We start from the raw sequence: 16663 nt of genomic DNA on the forward strand, positions 1-16663 counted from the left end.
AGCTTTTCTTTAAGAGGTGTCCGATTTACACACCGTTATGGATCCCCAATACCAAGTGGTATTATCGGTAGTTAGTACTAGTCTAATACTAGGTTGGAGCCTATTCGATATCAAATTAATATAGGATTTTCTCTTGATTATTTGCGATCAAATGCAGCATTTTGAACTTAAAATGGTAACTTTTAAAAAAATATTAGGTGAAAAACATGAGGTAACTAAACTGCTTAACGCCAGCACTAACGACCCAACTTACAACCCTCTCCACTTTTCTGTGCCGATCTGATACCAAATTAGGATTTTCATGTTGATTTGTGATTCAACGATTTTTATCTAAAAAAGTCTAAAAAGAAACTTTGAAAAAATACTAGGCTAACAACATGAGGTATCCAAACTTAACGCTAACACCAATAACCCAACTTACAACCTTCCCACTTTTTCCTTTTGCAAATAAACGAATGAAATGCCTTCTCTGCAGATTTCTGTTTTGAACCTGATCAGGAGCGGATCGGTGGTAGTGGATCGGGTGATTCCCCACCTGGTGGTTGCCTGCAGCGATTCTCGCCACACGGTGGCCACAGGAGCAGACTTGGAGTTGAGGAAACACGTCAGGTGAATGTTCTGCCTAGTGGCGTTTTTATGTTGATATCTTCATTGTATTGTGCACTGATTTAGGTATCGTTAGCGTTTTTTAAGATCTGCTTTGGTTTTTCAATATAAGTTTTCTCTGTTTGATATTGGGAATCGATCTCGCTGATTCTCAGTAAGGCGATGTCGAGTCTTTTTTCTAGGTGCGTCATTTTTTGGTGCTAAGACGAACAAACAGTATCCAACCGTTGATTTATTCAATCCAAAATGTATTTTGTTGTCCTTAACTTTTTTATAATTACTCGCTTTTGTTGCTGTATTACAGACATTTGGAAAGTAGTTTAGAAAATCCGTATTTGCCAGCCTTGTGTAATGTGGATGTAAATTTATCGCCGACCGCAACCCGCAGTCTACGTGGCCAGTTAATGTCTTGTGTCATCTTTCTTGCAAATTTATAGTTTTATATGAAATCAAACAACTCTTTCAGCACCATCGACTGGAATTCTCCAACTCTCGTCACTCAGCTCTACAAGCTAAGTCTCGGACACACAGCAAGCAAGAAGAACACTCCTCCTGCTGAAAAGAGGCAACCAGCCAACGTCAGGTAATGGTTGGGGCTGTGTTCACCGTGGATGGAGTATTTTGCTGTTTAAAGTCACTTTTGTCTGATCCATTAAAAAGTGAAAGTGAGTGTCAAACTTTGCTAGGTACTGGTTTTTACCGGTGTTCATACGAGACATGAGAAAGTATACGATTAGTAAACACATTTAATTTGATTGCGGGCAGTATTTCGCACGGCAAGCCCTAAACCAGTGGTTCTCAACCGCCGGTCCCAAATCTCCTGCCGGTCCGCCAAATATATTACAGTTTTATATCTCAATTGCAAAATGAAAGATGTTGAATGCTTGCGTCCATCAAATTTAGAACTTTTTTCCAGTGCCGTAATTTGCAGAATTGTGACATAACATAATATAGTTGATGGTCTACTTTAGACATTATCAAACGTCACAATGCTGCAAGTGTTGAGCTGTTTAAAAGTGGGTTATAGCTCATTAAAGTCTTAAAATTTAAGACCAGTTTTATGTAAAAGCTAAGAAGACTTTTAGTTGAATACTTTAGTCGTAATTACATTTTGGTTTGATTTTTGAAGGTCCACCGGTCCGCAAAATTTGTTTTGAAATTTTACCGGTCCGTAAGCTAAAAAGGTTGAGAACCACTGCTCTAAACCACCCATAACGTAAATGTTTTGCTGGTGACGCAAACAAATTAAAAAAAATTTGCACAACAAAATTTTATTTAAGAAAAATAGGAATGGCAAAATCTAAAATATCGTTTAATAACACGATTTAGAGAGTTTTAAATTAGCAAAATCATCCAAACTTTGATAATTCGAACGACACAGGCGAATAAAACCCTAAACATGCCAATTAAACAACTTAATCTATGGGGTAAAACTAAGTTAAAACGTTCTGCACGAAAGGTTGTCTACTGTCTAGTCCAATGGTTCTCAATCTTTTTTGCACCGCGTACCACGTACTAACAAATTATCAAAAAACTCAACTTTACTTAAAATGTATTGAAAGCATTATTAACAGGGGCGGATTAGCTTTTTAGTTAGCCCGGAAATTTAGAAACAGACGCGGCCCACTACTTTCGAAAAAGTTTCCCTTTTTTAACTTTGCAAGATGCCGGTAGTCAAGTTTTGTGATTCTTTGTCGTTTTGCTATAATGTCATAAAATAAATTTGCATAACTATTTTCCGGAAAGATAATAATTCCTGTCATTGATGAGGCATAAAATATTTAACTATACAATCATTACGATGAATGTACAGTTTATTACAATGGAAAAAATGCTTAACCTTTTGGTAAAACTGTAATTTTAATTAAAAACATACTACGTACCACCAAAAATGACTTTCACGTACCACTAGTCTAACCACTTGTGTTGAGAAATATTATACGCAATCATTTTTCTTGTAGAATGAACTGCTCAGGCAGACTGCAGACAATTCTTGATGTGGCTGATATTTAGGGCTTACAGTTAGTTCCAATACATTACACAATCACCCACAATTTTAATTTAAAACATCTTGCAATTAGGTCAGATATTCATTTTTTCACCAATCAAAACTGGAGTTAATATGCTTGCAGGTCGCAGGGCTGCTACTAAATCTACTCTAAATATCTTCGAATGTCTTTGAATTAAGTTGCATATTAACCAGACTTCTATTATATACGTTCAGATCAAGTTGTTTAGAGATAAGAAGTAATTGCCACAAAGCTTAAACGCAGTTATGTTTCTTGTAGAATGAAGTTGAAGCTGATGCTTTACATGCTTCGATCGAAGGCGGCTGCTGAGAGCTTTCCACTCAGCGTCCAACTCGTCTACAACAACCTCTTCGCCTCTCCCAACTCCAAGCTACACGCATTAACACTCCAGTTCGTGCAGCACATCTTTGACAGGTAAGAAGTCTCATAGTCAGCGGTCGTCAAACTCAGTTTGTTCAAATTAATTTTTTGTTAATTGTCAATTGGGCCGGATTAACGCAGAAACACAAATAATACAGATTTTTCGTACAGGTATTATTTGATGGCTGAAATAACTCTTTTGCGCTTGACAAAATTTGCAGCTTATAGTCTTTTCGATGTGGCAAAATGTTTGCTTAGATAAGTTGGTTGCTGCCAAATTTGATATAATTGTTGTTCAAATAGTTAACAAAATTAATGATTTCAACTTTTTTGGTAACCAAAGTACTATTATAGATGTGTGTGCTCAGTGTGCTGCCACATAAAGCCACTTTGTTCTGACTTCTAATATTTTGCATAAATCCCTCTTGGTCAAATCGTTTATTTTTTTAAGATTATTCTTCAGTCCTCAACTGTGAGAAGAAAATAAAATTATTTTTAATGTAGTCCACGAAACGCTTTTACACAGCAAAAAAAACGAAAAAACTGTCATAAAAAGCGTAGTTTACATTCCGAACTGCCAGAACTATCGTATAAAAAACTTTATTTTTTCTTCCTTACCACTGTACAAATATTTCGCCCCGCAGTAGAATCCACTGGTCCTGGTAAGTTTCACCGCCCTTTTCGACTGTATAGCCCGCAAATTTGCCACGAGAATCGCTTACCACAGTTTTAACTCACAAATAAGCCATGATAAATTCTATTATAAATCCTTGAAACAGGGCCGACTTAAAGAAGCTGCAAAACCAAGCTGTTCTGCTTCTCGAAGCCATGGTAAAGGTGACGGGCAACCCGGATAGCGACCCAAAGTCCAAGTGTCTCGCATACGTTGCCATCGGCAAGCTGTCCACCCGAATGCCAGGACTCTTCGCGCAGCGGTTGAATATTCTTATCGCGATGTTCCAAACCCTTCCGCAGGTACGCGAAATTACTTTTTCGGGGGATTTCCGAGTTATGCGTTGCGTGCTATTCCATCGAATCTCGGCAATTATCTGATTTCAAGTCTTAACTATTAGTGCTAGCCCGCTATATTGGCCTATTCCTATTCGATTGTGATCTGTTACCAAATTAATGTGGGCATTTTATTCCTGGTGTACGGTCCAGTTCAGAGGTTTGTATTTGAATTCATAAAAAAAAAACAGTAATTCTTAACCGTATTGGTGACTTAATTTTATTAAATTCAGCTGGCAATATTTTGGACATTTTAAGGCAGCGTGGTCCAACTGCAGGCCCGCGGGCCAAAGTTGGCCTGCCAGTTCAGATTTTTGGGCCCGCGAACTAATAGTCAGCTTTGGTTCAATCTGGCAATATCACTTCCATATTTGTTTTTTTAACTTTTTGGTGTTGAAATTATTTCATAACTACCGTAATTGAACAAAGGTCTACATTCCATAAAGTTAGTATATATGCCATAGACTATGTATAATTTTCCAGCAATAAACCTAAGAATCGCAATTTAAAAACATTGGCCCGCAAGATAAAATAAACCTGTTTTTGGCCCGCAATGAAAAGAAGTTGGACCACCCTGTTTTAAGGCATTAAACCTACTAGTTGGTGTTTTTGGTTTTCATCTAAACGAGCAGAAAAAATTGTGCATATATTTTGAGGCACATAATATATTCCAAACCAGCCACCATTGGGGCGACCTTGTGAAACAAATTGTAAAAATATAGGCTAAAGCTACCGAAGAAGTGGCTGATGAACTTCTAGTTGGGAAAGTAACTTTGCAAACTATGTACAAAGTGATAATAACTGAAAAAAAAGTGGCTGAAATGTTTATGAATGCGGATTATGCGGGAACGTAATGGAAAATATCAATAAAAACCTATTTGAAAAATATATCTTGATGAATTTGCCTGATCAGGCCCGCCAACGCAAATCATCTGGACCGCGAACTATTTAACAAACTGGGCACCAGGCCATTTATCATTTATTTTTGGCTATTACGAAAAAGCAAATATTGTCTTGCACTTTGCGTAAATCTTGTTCCTTCATCGAATGTAAATAGCAAAACACCCCAGTTTTATCCCTGATTAACTGTCGTTGCGGTTATAATAAGATGCGTAATGTCTACACAGTTAACATTTAACGGCCCACATATACCTTTCTGAGTTTGATTTTGGCCCGCAACTAGAGAAAGTTTCACACCCCTGCTAAAACCCATGATTCTAGGAGGAATCGGCCGATGTGAAGCTCTCAATGCAGGAAGCTCTCTCTATGATGTCATCAGCTTACCGGGACTTACCCGCTGATAAACTCGCCGACGTGAATTCGCTTATCGAGAAAGTAATTGACGGTGAGAGCAAAATCGCCTTAACGAACTAGAAAACTGTAGTTGTATATTTGAAACAATTAGGCCGCAATGCCGATAATTCGAGTTTCAATCTAATTTGTGGATAGCGTGTGTTAATTTGTGATTTTCAGATAATTCTCTTGTCTAAGCGCGTTTTCGGTAAATAAACTACAAAATAATGCCCCTAATGCAAATTGAGCGCAACAAAACTATTACTAATTTGTGCCATTATAATTATTTTCCATTTCTACTATTGTTTTGAAATTGAACATAAAGAAGAAGTCATTTTACTCCGCAGTTAAAACTTTCCGTTTTATTACAATTCGGCAATTGTAATCTAATTTGGTAAAATCGTAAAACCCTATTGAAACGAGATATTGTATTGTTAAGTTGTTTCTGTATAAGTTGTATACAAATTTTAACACACGAAGAATGCTATTTAATGTTCTAACGTTTGCAGACGACATAGGTTCGATCAGCCTCGTTATTCGTTCAACTCTTATTTCATTTTTCAGACGCCGACCCCTATCTACGTCAGGTGGGGGTGCAATACGCGGGAACGGTGTTTCCCCCGGGTCACGTACAATCCAGGTATCACCTTCTACTTGCATCCGGTGACGGTAAGGGTATATTAAATGTAGGATCGTTTATTGTAAATTGTCTAATACTGATATTTATTGCCTATAAAGTGAAAACTAAAAACTAAAATAAGTTTATTGTGCAAGTTAAAAAGAAAAAAATTTAAAGCCTTTGTTTTCAGCAACATTAAGTTAAGAGAATTTATTTTTTAATTTTCGAGAATTGTTAATTTTTGTAGCGAACGGCCGAAACAACACAAACATGTGAATTTTTGTAACGCACAAAATTTAATTGTCGCATTTATCATACTAATACAAAGCAATGACGGCAAGGGTACATTAAACGTAGGATCGTTTATTGTAAGTTGTCTAATAATGAGATTTATTGATTTTAAAATTGAATAAAAATTGAAAAAGTTTATTGTGCAATTAAAAAAAAGTTTATTGGTTAGTATTTCAGCGACATTAAATTCAAAGGATTTATTTTTTAATTTTTAAGAATTTTTAATTTTTATAGCAAACGGTCTAAATAGCACAAACATGTGTAAAAAAATTGTTACCAACAAAATTTAATTGTTGCATTCATCATAGTACTATGCAAATCAATCTTGGATTTAACTTCCGAATTCCTAGCAACTTTATTAAACCTTTTTCTTTTTCAGTGCGAGAAGACGTTGCCTCATCTGCTCGTAAATTCCTCACTGGCAAAAAAATCACCGATGCCTTCGACTCCAGTGAGGCCGCAAGCAAACCGGTGCTTCCCCGCTTCGACGAAATGCTGACTCACGTCTGCAACAAGGTGACCTTCTGACCGTATTGAAGTTGTATATTTGCAAAAATCTGAACACAGCGTTGAATTAAAGATATTCGGCAACGGGATGTCGGTTAATATCGTATTTAAATCCATTTTAGATTCGGTTAACATAATTTCTTGTTGTTTGTTGCAAGAATTGCTACTCTTTCTAACAAATTAATTTTAAGGGCGTTATGTCAGTACTCGTTGGTACGTTGTCGAAGCGATAACCAACAATCATGGCTGGTTTTGCCCAATGTACAGAAAAAAATATGGAAAAAGTAGTTAGTTAAGCATTGAGAAAGCTACGTCATCATGACTTAATTCTCTTGCCGAAACGGTCCTTTCAGGTACAAATTTAATTTTTGTTACTTTGACATAGAAATAAGATAACACGATCGTAACATACGTCTAAACTTTTTGTCCAAAATGTCGGGTATTTATACTGGATTAAATTACCTTTTTTTAACGTGGAAAAATGTTTGATGTCGCTTTTTATCAAAAATTGTCGAACTGCGCGAACGTATTCCAATAATGACGTCACAATCCGACACACAACAATCCTCAGATTCCCAACAATGACGTCACTATTTTCATATGCCCCCAGGCCCGGGATCGATCCACGAGCACGAAGCGTTACGTCATAGGCACCCGATCGTCCCCCTTCGCTCCGGCCACGTTCCGCGGGGTCCTGGTGTTCCTGCGTCGGTGCCTGGCCACCGAGAGCGGCGCCGAAGCGGGTCAAGAGATCAGGGGTCGTGACCCCAATGACCCCGATGACCTTGAGCGATCGTCGGTGGCAATCGCTGGACTTTTCAGGTTCGTGAAGTGGTTTGTTTGGTTTTTATTATGTTGATTATATAGGTGTCCTGACTGGTCGTGCAAATACAACAGTATTATACAGGCCTCCCTGTTTTAGATAAGTTTCTTAAAGAATGTTATTTTTTTTTCACTGTTTTCACTGAAGTTCAGTATTTAGTTAAAAACATCTGAAATCTATATCATTACTGCCGTCTAAATTCGATACCAATGTTTTGCAAAGCTCGCGGGCTTTTTGATGCTTTTCTTGATTTCACATTCAGCTGAAGATTATTGTCCAAATTTATGACAGGTGAAAACTTTATTTAAAAGTATGATTCTTCCTTTTTATAACCCTGTATTTTGTTTTTTTATTGGCCGGTATTTTGTAACACGGCAGTCTGATCGTTTTAAAGATCAAAATCACAACATGGTTTGGCTGTTACATTGGTTTAAAAAAGTATACAATCAACCATACCTATAAGATATCCGTTATCTGTAACAATGTCTTTACTAACTTTTTGACAATAGTCGTTCTGTTGTGGCGCCCGCAACACAAACGTTAATCCATCCTACGCGACTCTTTATTAAACTTCCAAATTTCAAAATCGGCTTACGAGATGAAAAGGTTTACCCACCCCTGTTCTATACGTTTGTTTTTACGATTGCAGCCATTGTAATAAGATGCCGATTTGTTGAACTTCCTACTCGTAAATGCCGCAACCCTGTAGTTTAAATTTGTTGTTTCAAAAATTATATAGTTATGGTGCTGTTTGTTTGCCATTTGCTGTAATTTGGTATATGGTTAAACTTATGTTTTTATATAATTTATAGTTACTATAAGGTATCACATTCGGCTAATTACCCCCTTTTTTTCGTTGCGACTCTTTTTCAGGTAAAAACAGAGTATTTTTTATTACTATACCGGTTGCATTTGTATCCTGTTCTATTGATGTTATGTGTAGTTGGGATTAAAATCGTTTTTATTTTTTACAAAGATAACCTTCTACAGTAAACGATTTTTGACGAGGACTCAAAATTAAAATGATAACAACACACATATCGCTAAATCGTTAGTGCAGCAAAATCAGTCTTCTGATGTAAATTTTATAATTTTTAAAGAAATTGAAAATGAAAATTTGCAATTGAAAAAGAAAAGCAAGGAATTACAAAGAAAATTTTCAATTTGAATTTTTTTCCTAATTTTACAAATAGAAAATTATTTTTTCAAATTATTTTTTTTTAATTCCTTGCAAAAACCCAATGATTCCAGTTTAGCCAGTAAGGGGTTTGTGAGAACCAAACTCGCTCCGTTTATGTCGACTTTTAAGGGAGTTCTGGTTCCGGGCAGTCTGGGGGGTCAAATTCGATGTAGCTCTGTTCCGACAGCGCCTCAGGGCGCCGGGGAATCACCGGGTTGGGTCGCACGTACCCGCCGTTCTCGTACTCGTTTTCCTCTTCAATCTTGACCACTTGCTGCGTTTCTATATATTATAAGCGCAGGTTTATTGCCTTAAAGTGTATTTTATAGGGGATTTGACGATTACAATAGGGCTTTTCTATTTTTTCCACTCGTGTATAGTATAAACAAAAAAACATGCACAAATGTATCTTAAACCAACTACAGTGTTCAAAATGTAACGTAAATGTGGTAATATTACAACTTTTATGAGTTTACAGAAATTTCGATAACCTTTGTGCAACGCCTTTCGGCCCAAAGACTAATGACATGATTACCAGCAACCGATTTCGAAGTTTCAATATTTTTTACGCAGAGGTTTATTGTCTTAAAATGTATTTTATAGTGGATATGGCGATTGTATTTAAGCTAGTTTTCCAAATCGCGTTGCACTCCGGTGCATGAAGTTATCTCAACAAATAAAAACGAACAACAGGCACAAATGTATCTTTAACAAAAGACAGTGTTCAAAAATGTATGTAACCGTGGTAATATAAATTTTTTGTAACTTATGAGTTTACAGAAATTTGAAAAAAAAAATCCTATTTTTGCTCGTAATGCCACTGGTTATAAAAACACAAAAAAATCACGTTTTATTTAGGCGAAAAAAGGCGCGATTTATGCTTATCTTATCAAACAATTGCTTTCGCTGCGGGGTCACATCTTTTTCGTTTTTTTTCACCTTTGCACCTTGTGTTGACGTAATAGAGTGATGACGCGGGCTGCTCGCGCGCTTTTGTTGGCGAGCGTGTCTCCTGGTTGGATCTGAAAAAACGTCGCACAAGATGTAGATAAAACTGGTACCTTATAATCACCTAAACATTTAAAACACTGATTGATATTTTTGTTGGTCACTGTAGTATATCGGCAATAGGGATGTGCGATACTTATTTTATTTCCGATATCAATACCAGATAGTTTGGTCAAAAAGTGTAATGGCTATATCAATTTCAGGGTATAAATCAATATTTGCTTCAGCACTGGAAAAGGCACATTCATCTCCGATTTTTATTTTATTGTTTCTCAGAAATTTACCTTTTAAGGCAGTGGTTCTCAACCCTTATGTACCGGTGACCCCTTTTTGATGCTTTCAAGTGGTCGCGGACCCCTAACATATTTCTGGTGTCATATCTGCGTTCAGTTTTTTTTAGCAAATCAGTATGTCTCGCTAGTGCACCTTCACAACACCAATTTACTTTATGACACGTTTAAGTGATTTATCCTGCTAAATCGCCGAAGCCAGTCTTAAAATGTGTGGCTGTGTTTTTGACAATGCTAGACGTCATCTTTGATTTTGACAATGATAGCATAAACCAAAGTCCAGTACATATGAACTGTTAATTCTACCTTCCATTTTACAATCTATTTTGTTACATCACAATGGAAGTATTCTGTCACACTCGGTGCGATTTATAACATGTTACAATGTGATTAAGCATGTTATTAAGCGTTAGTTATTTCCTATAGCGTTAATTAAATTAATAGTGGCATATTTATAAGTTTTTGTGGACCCCCTGAAAACGTTTTGCGGACCCCCGGTTGAGAACCACTGTTTTAAGGTATAGAAAGCTCTACGTTAGATTCTTGCTTTTTCGTTTTCTTTTTTATAAAATCAACAAATGTTAGATTCTATTGCCACCCTGGTTAACAAAAAAAAAAAAAATTTGCTCTGGACTATATCTTACCAAGAAACCCAAATGAGTTGTTTTATTGATTTCATTAAAAAGTGTCATTTAAAGTTAGAGTTGTGTGAACCTGCAACCGATATTTTAATCTTAATAGCGTTTCCTCTGGATTACGTTGGACTAAATCAATTTACACCAAGCCTAACGCCTTCAAAATAAGAACCACTTACATATTTTGGCGGCACAGTAGCACAACGTTGAAGGCGATAGATAGGAGCAGTATGGTGGTTATCATCGCTATGGCCAGCACGTTGACTTGGCAAGTGTCTGCAGTAGCTTGGTCACTGGCTAAACATAAAATACGTTTAAAATGGATTTGCTCCACCAGGTAACATATCAATAGATAGAAATCGCTCTGGCGTAAATGAGGTTATAAACAACTTGTTGGGCTCACTGAATAGTTATGCGGCCCGCGATCGTAAGGCCTTACAATTTGCGGCCCTTTATGATAACAAGTTTAGTGACCCCTGGTCTAAAATAATAACACGCCATGCTAAAATTAACTTGACTTTTACCGTTATCGGTAATCCAGAAATTCTTTATCTTTGCAAGGCAACGGTTTTTAGCAATGCATTGTTCTTGTTTTGGTTGCATTAATTTGCGCCATTTTTGCGTTTATTAATCAAATAAACACGAAACTAAGAAAATATGGGTACAATAGCTAAGAGGCTAAACGACAAGTATGTTCGGCGTTTTGAAAGATATAGATTTACTTTACAAACGTTTTTCTCCGCTTACCTTGACTTTTGGACATTGCTGGTGGTGGTACAGGTTGTTTTTTTGGCGCAAGTTTGGCTTTTCCTGGAATTGGCAAATGTTAAGTGTAGACTCAAATATGTCGTGTGGTAAAGTATTTAAACGAGTAAAAAAAACACATGACATTTCGGACAGTAGAAGTAACATATTTGCCACACAATTATATAAAACAAATCAAGAACATTCAAATAAATTTGGAGGTTTTCAAAGACCTATAATTGGATCGACGTTTTAAAATATAATTTGAAAACAAAAAAGTAAAAACACCATACTTAACACAATTAAAAAATATTTTTTAATTGTGTTTTAACGGAACTTTGAAAACACATAAGTTAGGCTGGACATAAAATAAATTCAAGGACTTTTCAAAAAACACCTAGGTTTTTCACTCCAAAATTGGGCTTGTTTGCTTTTAGTAAATCTGTTCGTGCTAACTCCAACATTTATGCTCATTTTTAGTAACCAATAAATGTTTAAATCACCCAGCCAAAGAAGCATGAGTATTTTGATTTGCGTGTGTGGATAATGCTTAATGGCGTTAATAAGCGTCTAACAATTTGTTTTAAAACCAATCTGTTAAATAAAAAATGGTATTTTTGATTTTCTTGTGTAGATACTAATTGGTTTGGTTCATGTATCGAGGCTGTTAAGATCGCATGTTTTAGTTATTTTTTACGTCTATCTCACACAGTTGCTACATTGTCCGGGTGTACTTAAAAAACAAACAGAATGGACTGACGCAATAGGTAACATTGTTTAAATAAACAGAAACCTTGCTAGACATATACAGTAGCAGCAATGCAAAATGGCATACATACATATCTCTAAACCAGGGTTTTCCAACTTTTCAGTCTGCGACCCCTTTCATTTATATTACGACTTGACCCTAAGACTGTTTTTCTTATAAAACTAGCTTTTACAACAAAAATGCCTACCGACTGTGAGCAGTTTGTTATGCATATAAAAACAACTTTTTAACCCAAGTTGACTTGAAAACATGAACATTGGAAATGGATTGTATTCAGTCCGATACTGGTCTGGTATTACATGCACCGGTTAAGAAGCGCTGCTTTAAACCTACGGATGCTTCTCTGGCAAATGTATCCCGCCAAGTTGTAGTTGCATGAGCAGGCGCGCCAGAGGGCGTCTTCCTTCCCGAAAACTCCCATTGTGACGCAATACTCGTCTCCCCCTCGATTGTCTGGCTCTCCCCTCGCCCAGTGCGCCTCCACTGGATCCGATCCGTCCTTCCACTTAAAGGCGCTAGTCGTCGCTTTTCGAGTGAGACCGATGTAAAATCCGCCTTTTGTTGCTGAAACGATAAATCTGTGTGTAAGTCGCCTAAGCAGCAACTAATGATTTAGGTTTTTTGTAAGATTACTTCTGTCCAATCTAGTCATTTTTAACATAGTTAAACTTCAAGTCAAGTCATTTTTCAAATTTTCGTCGCTTTGAAGAATATTTACAAAATAAAGTCGTTTTTTCAATTACTCTAATTATACTCAAGTTTTTTTTGCAAAAAAACGTCAGTACAAGCCACATAATTTCTAAAATAAGTTAACTCAATGTTAAGTGCTTTCCTAAAGATTTCTAAGTTAAGGTAGAGTCGATCGCAAAGTAGCTTAAGTTTTGGTATATAGGTATGTGCAAAAAAGCTGAATTCAAATGCACAATAAAAAAAAAATAAAAATAACTCAATAAATTCACGCAATTTCCTATAAAGGCCTAAATCAAGTAGTTGGGAAACAGCGACCTAAGTAAAGTTTACTTGCAACACTGGTATGTGAGGTTTACACGATACGCGGTTAGCACCAACTTGCGAAATGTACTTAAGCCGGCCAAATTGCGGTCATTTACAGAATGTAGTATAATTCCTCCTGAAGATATGCTTAATCCCGCTTTAATCACATTCTAAAAATAGATGTCACTCCTTTGTATACGACAACAATTACTGTTTACACGTTTATTATGGACGCATAAAACTAAAATTAAGTTTGCGAAACTGTACTGTGGTTTTAGAACTAGAATGCCTAATACTAGTATAATACCAGCGAAAACTAATTTTATTATATAGGCAGGACCTTATGTAAAGCAAGCCGAAATTAGTCCACCAAAACTATTAAAAGACACAATAGCCGATCTATAAAGAATATATTGCAGTGGTGTTTAATTGATTTCTGAGGGTCTCTTTTGTTTGCTTTCGGCGTACAATTTCTTACGTTTTTCGGTGTTCAGAAGTAACCTAACTAAGTAATGAAATAGGTACGCCTCTATATGTAAACCGAAAGCCATCGGAGACAGTCCGAATCTGTCAATCAATGTTGCAAGCATGGCAGGCTAGAAAAACAATATTAGCCTGTAGTGAGGTTCGAACTCACAACCTCCGGCCATACCGGGACCGTAGCTCTACTAACTGAGCTACACAAGCTCAGAGATGAGCAAGTCGAGAAACAACCATACGCCAATGCTTGCTAGATTGTGTTATAAGTAACAATGAACTGCGCCTATAAATGGTTACGTTTTGGTAAATACCTGTCAAGTTTGCCAGAAAGTTCTGAACCCGCAACGAATCTACTTTGGCCAAACTCGCTTTTATTTTGGCGCATGCGGTGAGCGCCCCCTTGTGGTCTGTTAGGATGTTGAGCGACACGTGGTACTCCATGTTGTCCAGTGGGTGCCAGTCGAGAGCAAGAGTTGCGCCAAGCGCATAAATCAGAATCATCAATGTGCTCGTGTACATTGTGGCTGTTAAATGACAAAATATAAAATAATGGTATAGATAGTCACTAGTCAGGGTTGCCATCGGCATATACCTCAAAAGAAGGACAAGCAGAAAGTTAAATTTCCATACAACGAAACACGTTTTTAGACAAAGCGTTGCATTTATACAAGCCAAGACCTATCACATTTGCTGGTTTGCCAGCGCCATTTTCGGTCTTAAACCTAATCCATTATAAACAATTAAGCGTAATTCTAGTTCAAATTTCAGTTTATATTCAGGGTTTCAAAAATTTAGTAATTTTAGGCCTCAACGAATTTCGAAATTTTTACAGACCTCTCTGTTTGCTGTGTTGTTTTGCCTGAACGTGTTATTATTATTATAAGAAGACTTTTTGCGCTTCGGCTTCTCATAAGTTCTCGGAAGAAGTTTTTGTAATAAGGACTCGAGACAAAAAAAAGGACATTTCTTAGAAATAAGGACAATCATTTTTTTCTAAGTCATTTCTCTTTAAAATACGGACAAATCATACAAATAAGTGCGGTAAGGCATACCTGGGCATGGTAGTGGACGATATACGTCTTACCGATTATTTTAGGACTAACGGCTCTCAACCTTTTTTCGTGGTCACCCAAGTTTTTTTTAAACGTGAACAAAACCTCAAGAATTAGCATAAATTAATCCGTTTAAAACGATGTGTTCGAATTAGACCTACAGTTTTTTTTTAATTTTGAAAAAAACATGTACGTAGCTCTAACTGCATGATATTACTTTAACTGATAAGTAATCAAGAAATTGGACTTTGTCGAGTGTAACCCCGTTTTAGTTGCATGCCTACATTTGAAATCTAAAACTGCCCGAACATTGTACGTTTTTTTCTTGCTAAGACGTATTTTCGTGCAATTATTCATGCCGAATCACGAATACTATTTGTCATCAATTAATTTTTTACCACTAAACTCGACGAGTTCCTAAGCACCATTGTAACAGTTAACTAATCGCAATTCTTCGCAACGCAGATAATTGTTTCAAGCCTAAGACCTCTCACAACTGACTGATCTAACTTAAAAACTTCTTATATATTTCCGTCACATCAACTTTTGATTTTATTTTGATATACACGAAACTTAGTTTCTCCAGAATTGAAATGCTTTTACTGTTACACAGCTTCTCTCTCATAAACTAAAGCAGTCACATCTAAAAATAAAATATAGATCGAACAAGCTCTGCAAAACGTTTATGCCTAAATGTTACTTTCAAAGTCCAGTAAATTCACCATATCAGAGCGATATGGCTCTTAAATATTGTTTGCTCCTTTCGCTATGAAACTAAAAAATCCAAAGGCATTATTCACCGTTTGGTCGAACCCGGAAGTGCATGCGCATAAATTTCACCTTATAACAATCTATTAATATACCGATTTGCAAATAACTTTCCAGTGCCAAACGTTCAAAATAGTTCGCTTCTTTGCAAAAGAAATGCGAAGTGAACCAGAAGTCTGTCAAATTAGTTTGCCAATTTGCATAGTCTTATCTGGCGTATACAAACGATTGTGAAAGTCCGTTATATTGTTTGCATTCTAATTTGTTTGCGTTTTATATGAATGAAGTTAAGTTGTACAATTTTACCAAAAGCATTACAAAATTATACAGGACACCTTTCACAAGGCATACAGTTCTCAGACAAAAAAACTGTCTTGCATAATAAATGCGAATTTTTTTATGATGTTTATGGAGACTATACCCTGCCTAAAAAAACTACACATACGTCGAACCCCGACATATGTTTCATTTATAACAGTTAAAACGCACACAAAGCCCAACCTCCCAAATCTCATTTCAGACGCAAGGTGAAAAGCAAGGACCCGGATTTTCTTCGTATAATTTCTCTCTACGTCGATCTCTTGTTCCAGTATCTTCACCTCGTATCAGGTAGGACCCGGAAAGTAGAAAAATATATGTTTGCGTATTTGCGAATTGTCAAATCGGTATCTAGCCGTTTCGGTGATAGCTGTTCATTTCAAACCGCGAAAAAAATCTTCCAAGAGTAATACATGATTACTTCCTAATTCAGATGTTATTAAAGTGTGGATATTGCCTAAGGATGTATTTGGTAATTTTAATATGTTATTTTTGAAACGATATTGTATGTCATTTTTCACCAATATAAAATAAAAAAGCAGTATATATGCTCCCAATGTGTTGTTCTTTATTAATAACAGCATGTTATATTTTGTTATTTCAACACGGGGTAAATGGAACCCAACAAGTTCTCTTTAGGGTTTACGACTCTAAAACGTTAAGAAGCACTGCTTATGTCCGTTGGCATCCTTATATTGATATGTGCTTTGAACTATTGGTTGCTTAGTAGTTCACTTTAATGACAGCAGAGATTATAAATCAATGCGCTTTATCATATACTAAAGTATGATTTCTTGTTGCTTTTAGGGTCTTAGTTTTTTGACTTGTTGGATTTCAAAGTATGTTTACGTCGTCGCAAATGAGGTAGCGGTTTGAAAGAAGTTTTTTT

At 36.4% G+C, this 16663-nt stretch overlaps 2 protein-coding genes across 2 annotated transcripts in view; one reads left to right on the forward strand and one right to left on the reverse strand.

Annotated features, from left to right (window-relative positions):
* LOC146163395 (proteasome adapter and scaffold protein ECM29-like) overlaps nt 1–16663 on the forward strand; it is a 47928-nt gene that overhangs the window by 2713 nt on the left and 28552 nt on the right. Inside the window, exons 7-15 of the mRNA XM_083381132.1 lie at nt 476–609; nt 1073–1189; nt 2895–3050; nt 3776–3971; nt 5226–5349; nt 5862–5966; nt 6587–6723; nt 7325–7536; nt 15977–16065. Of these exons, the coding sequence (XP_083237258.1) occupies nt 476–609; nt 1073–1189; nt 2895–3050; nt 3776–3971; nt 5226–5349; nt 5862–5966; nt 6587–6723; nt 7325–7536; nt 15977–16065 (1270 nt within the window). The remainder of the gene's footprint in view (nt 1–475; nt 610–1072; nt 1190–2894; nt 3051–3775; nt 3972–5225; nt 5350–5861; nt 5967–6586; nt 6724–7324; nt 7537–15976; nt 16066–16663) is intronic.
* Nucleotides 8842–14155, reverse strand: LOC146163396 (uncharacterized). The gene is made up of 6 exons (XM_083382599.1): nt 13948–14155; nt 12497–12727; nt 11398–11460; nt 10830–10947; nt 9657–9739; nt 8842–8999 (listed from the first exon to the last, which is right to left on the reverse strand). Exons 1-6 carry the CDS (start codon nt 14153–14155, stop codon nt 8842–8844), a joined length of 861 nt encoding a protein of 286 aa, XP_083238725.1.

This window comes from Ascidiella aspersa, chromosome 2 (genome assembly GCF_963924565.1).
Source record: "Ascidiella aspersa chromosome 2, kaAscAspe10.2, whole genome shotgun sequence".
Lineage (NCBI taxonomy): Eukaryota > Metazoa > Chordata > Ascidiacea > Phlebobranchia > Ascidiidae > Ascidiella > Ascidiella aspersa.

What these genes read in the sequence shown, in the direction of transcription:
- LOC146163396 (XM_083382599.1), bottom strand. Translation starts at nt 14,155, where the DNA reads ATGTACACGAGCACATTGATGATTCTGATTTATGCGCTTGGCGCAACT. An exon ending in CTTTCTGGCAAACTTGACAG is followed by an intron (nt 12,728 to 13,947) that starts GTATTTACCAAA and finishes TTATCGTTTCAG; the next exon opens with CAACAAAAGGCGGATTTTAC. An exon ending in AGCAATGTCCAAAAGTCAAG is followed by an intron (nt 10,948 to 11,397) that starts GTAAGCGGAGAA and finishes TTTTATGTTTAG; the next exon opens with CCAGTGACCAAGCTACTGCA.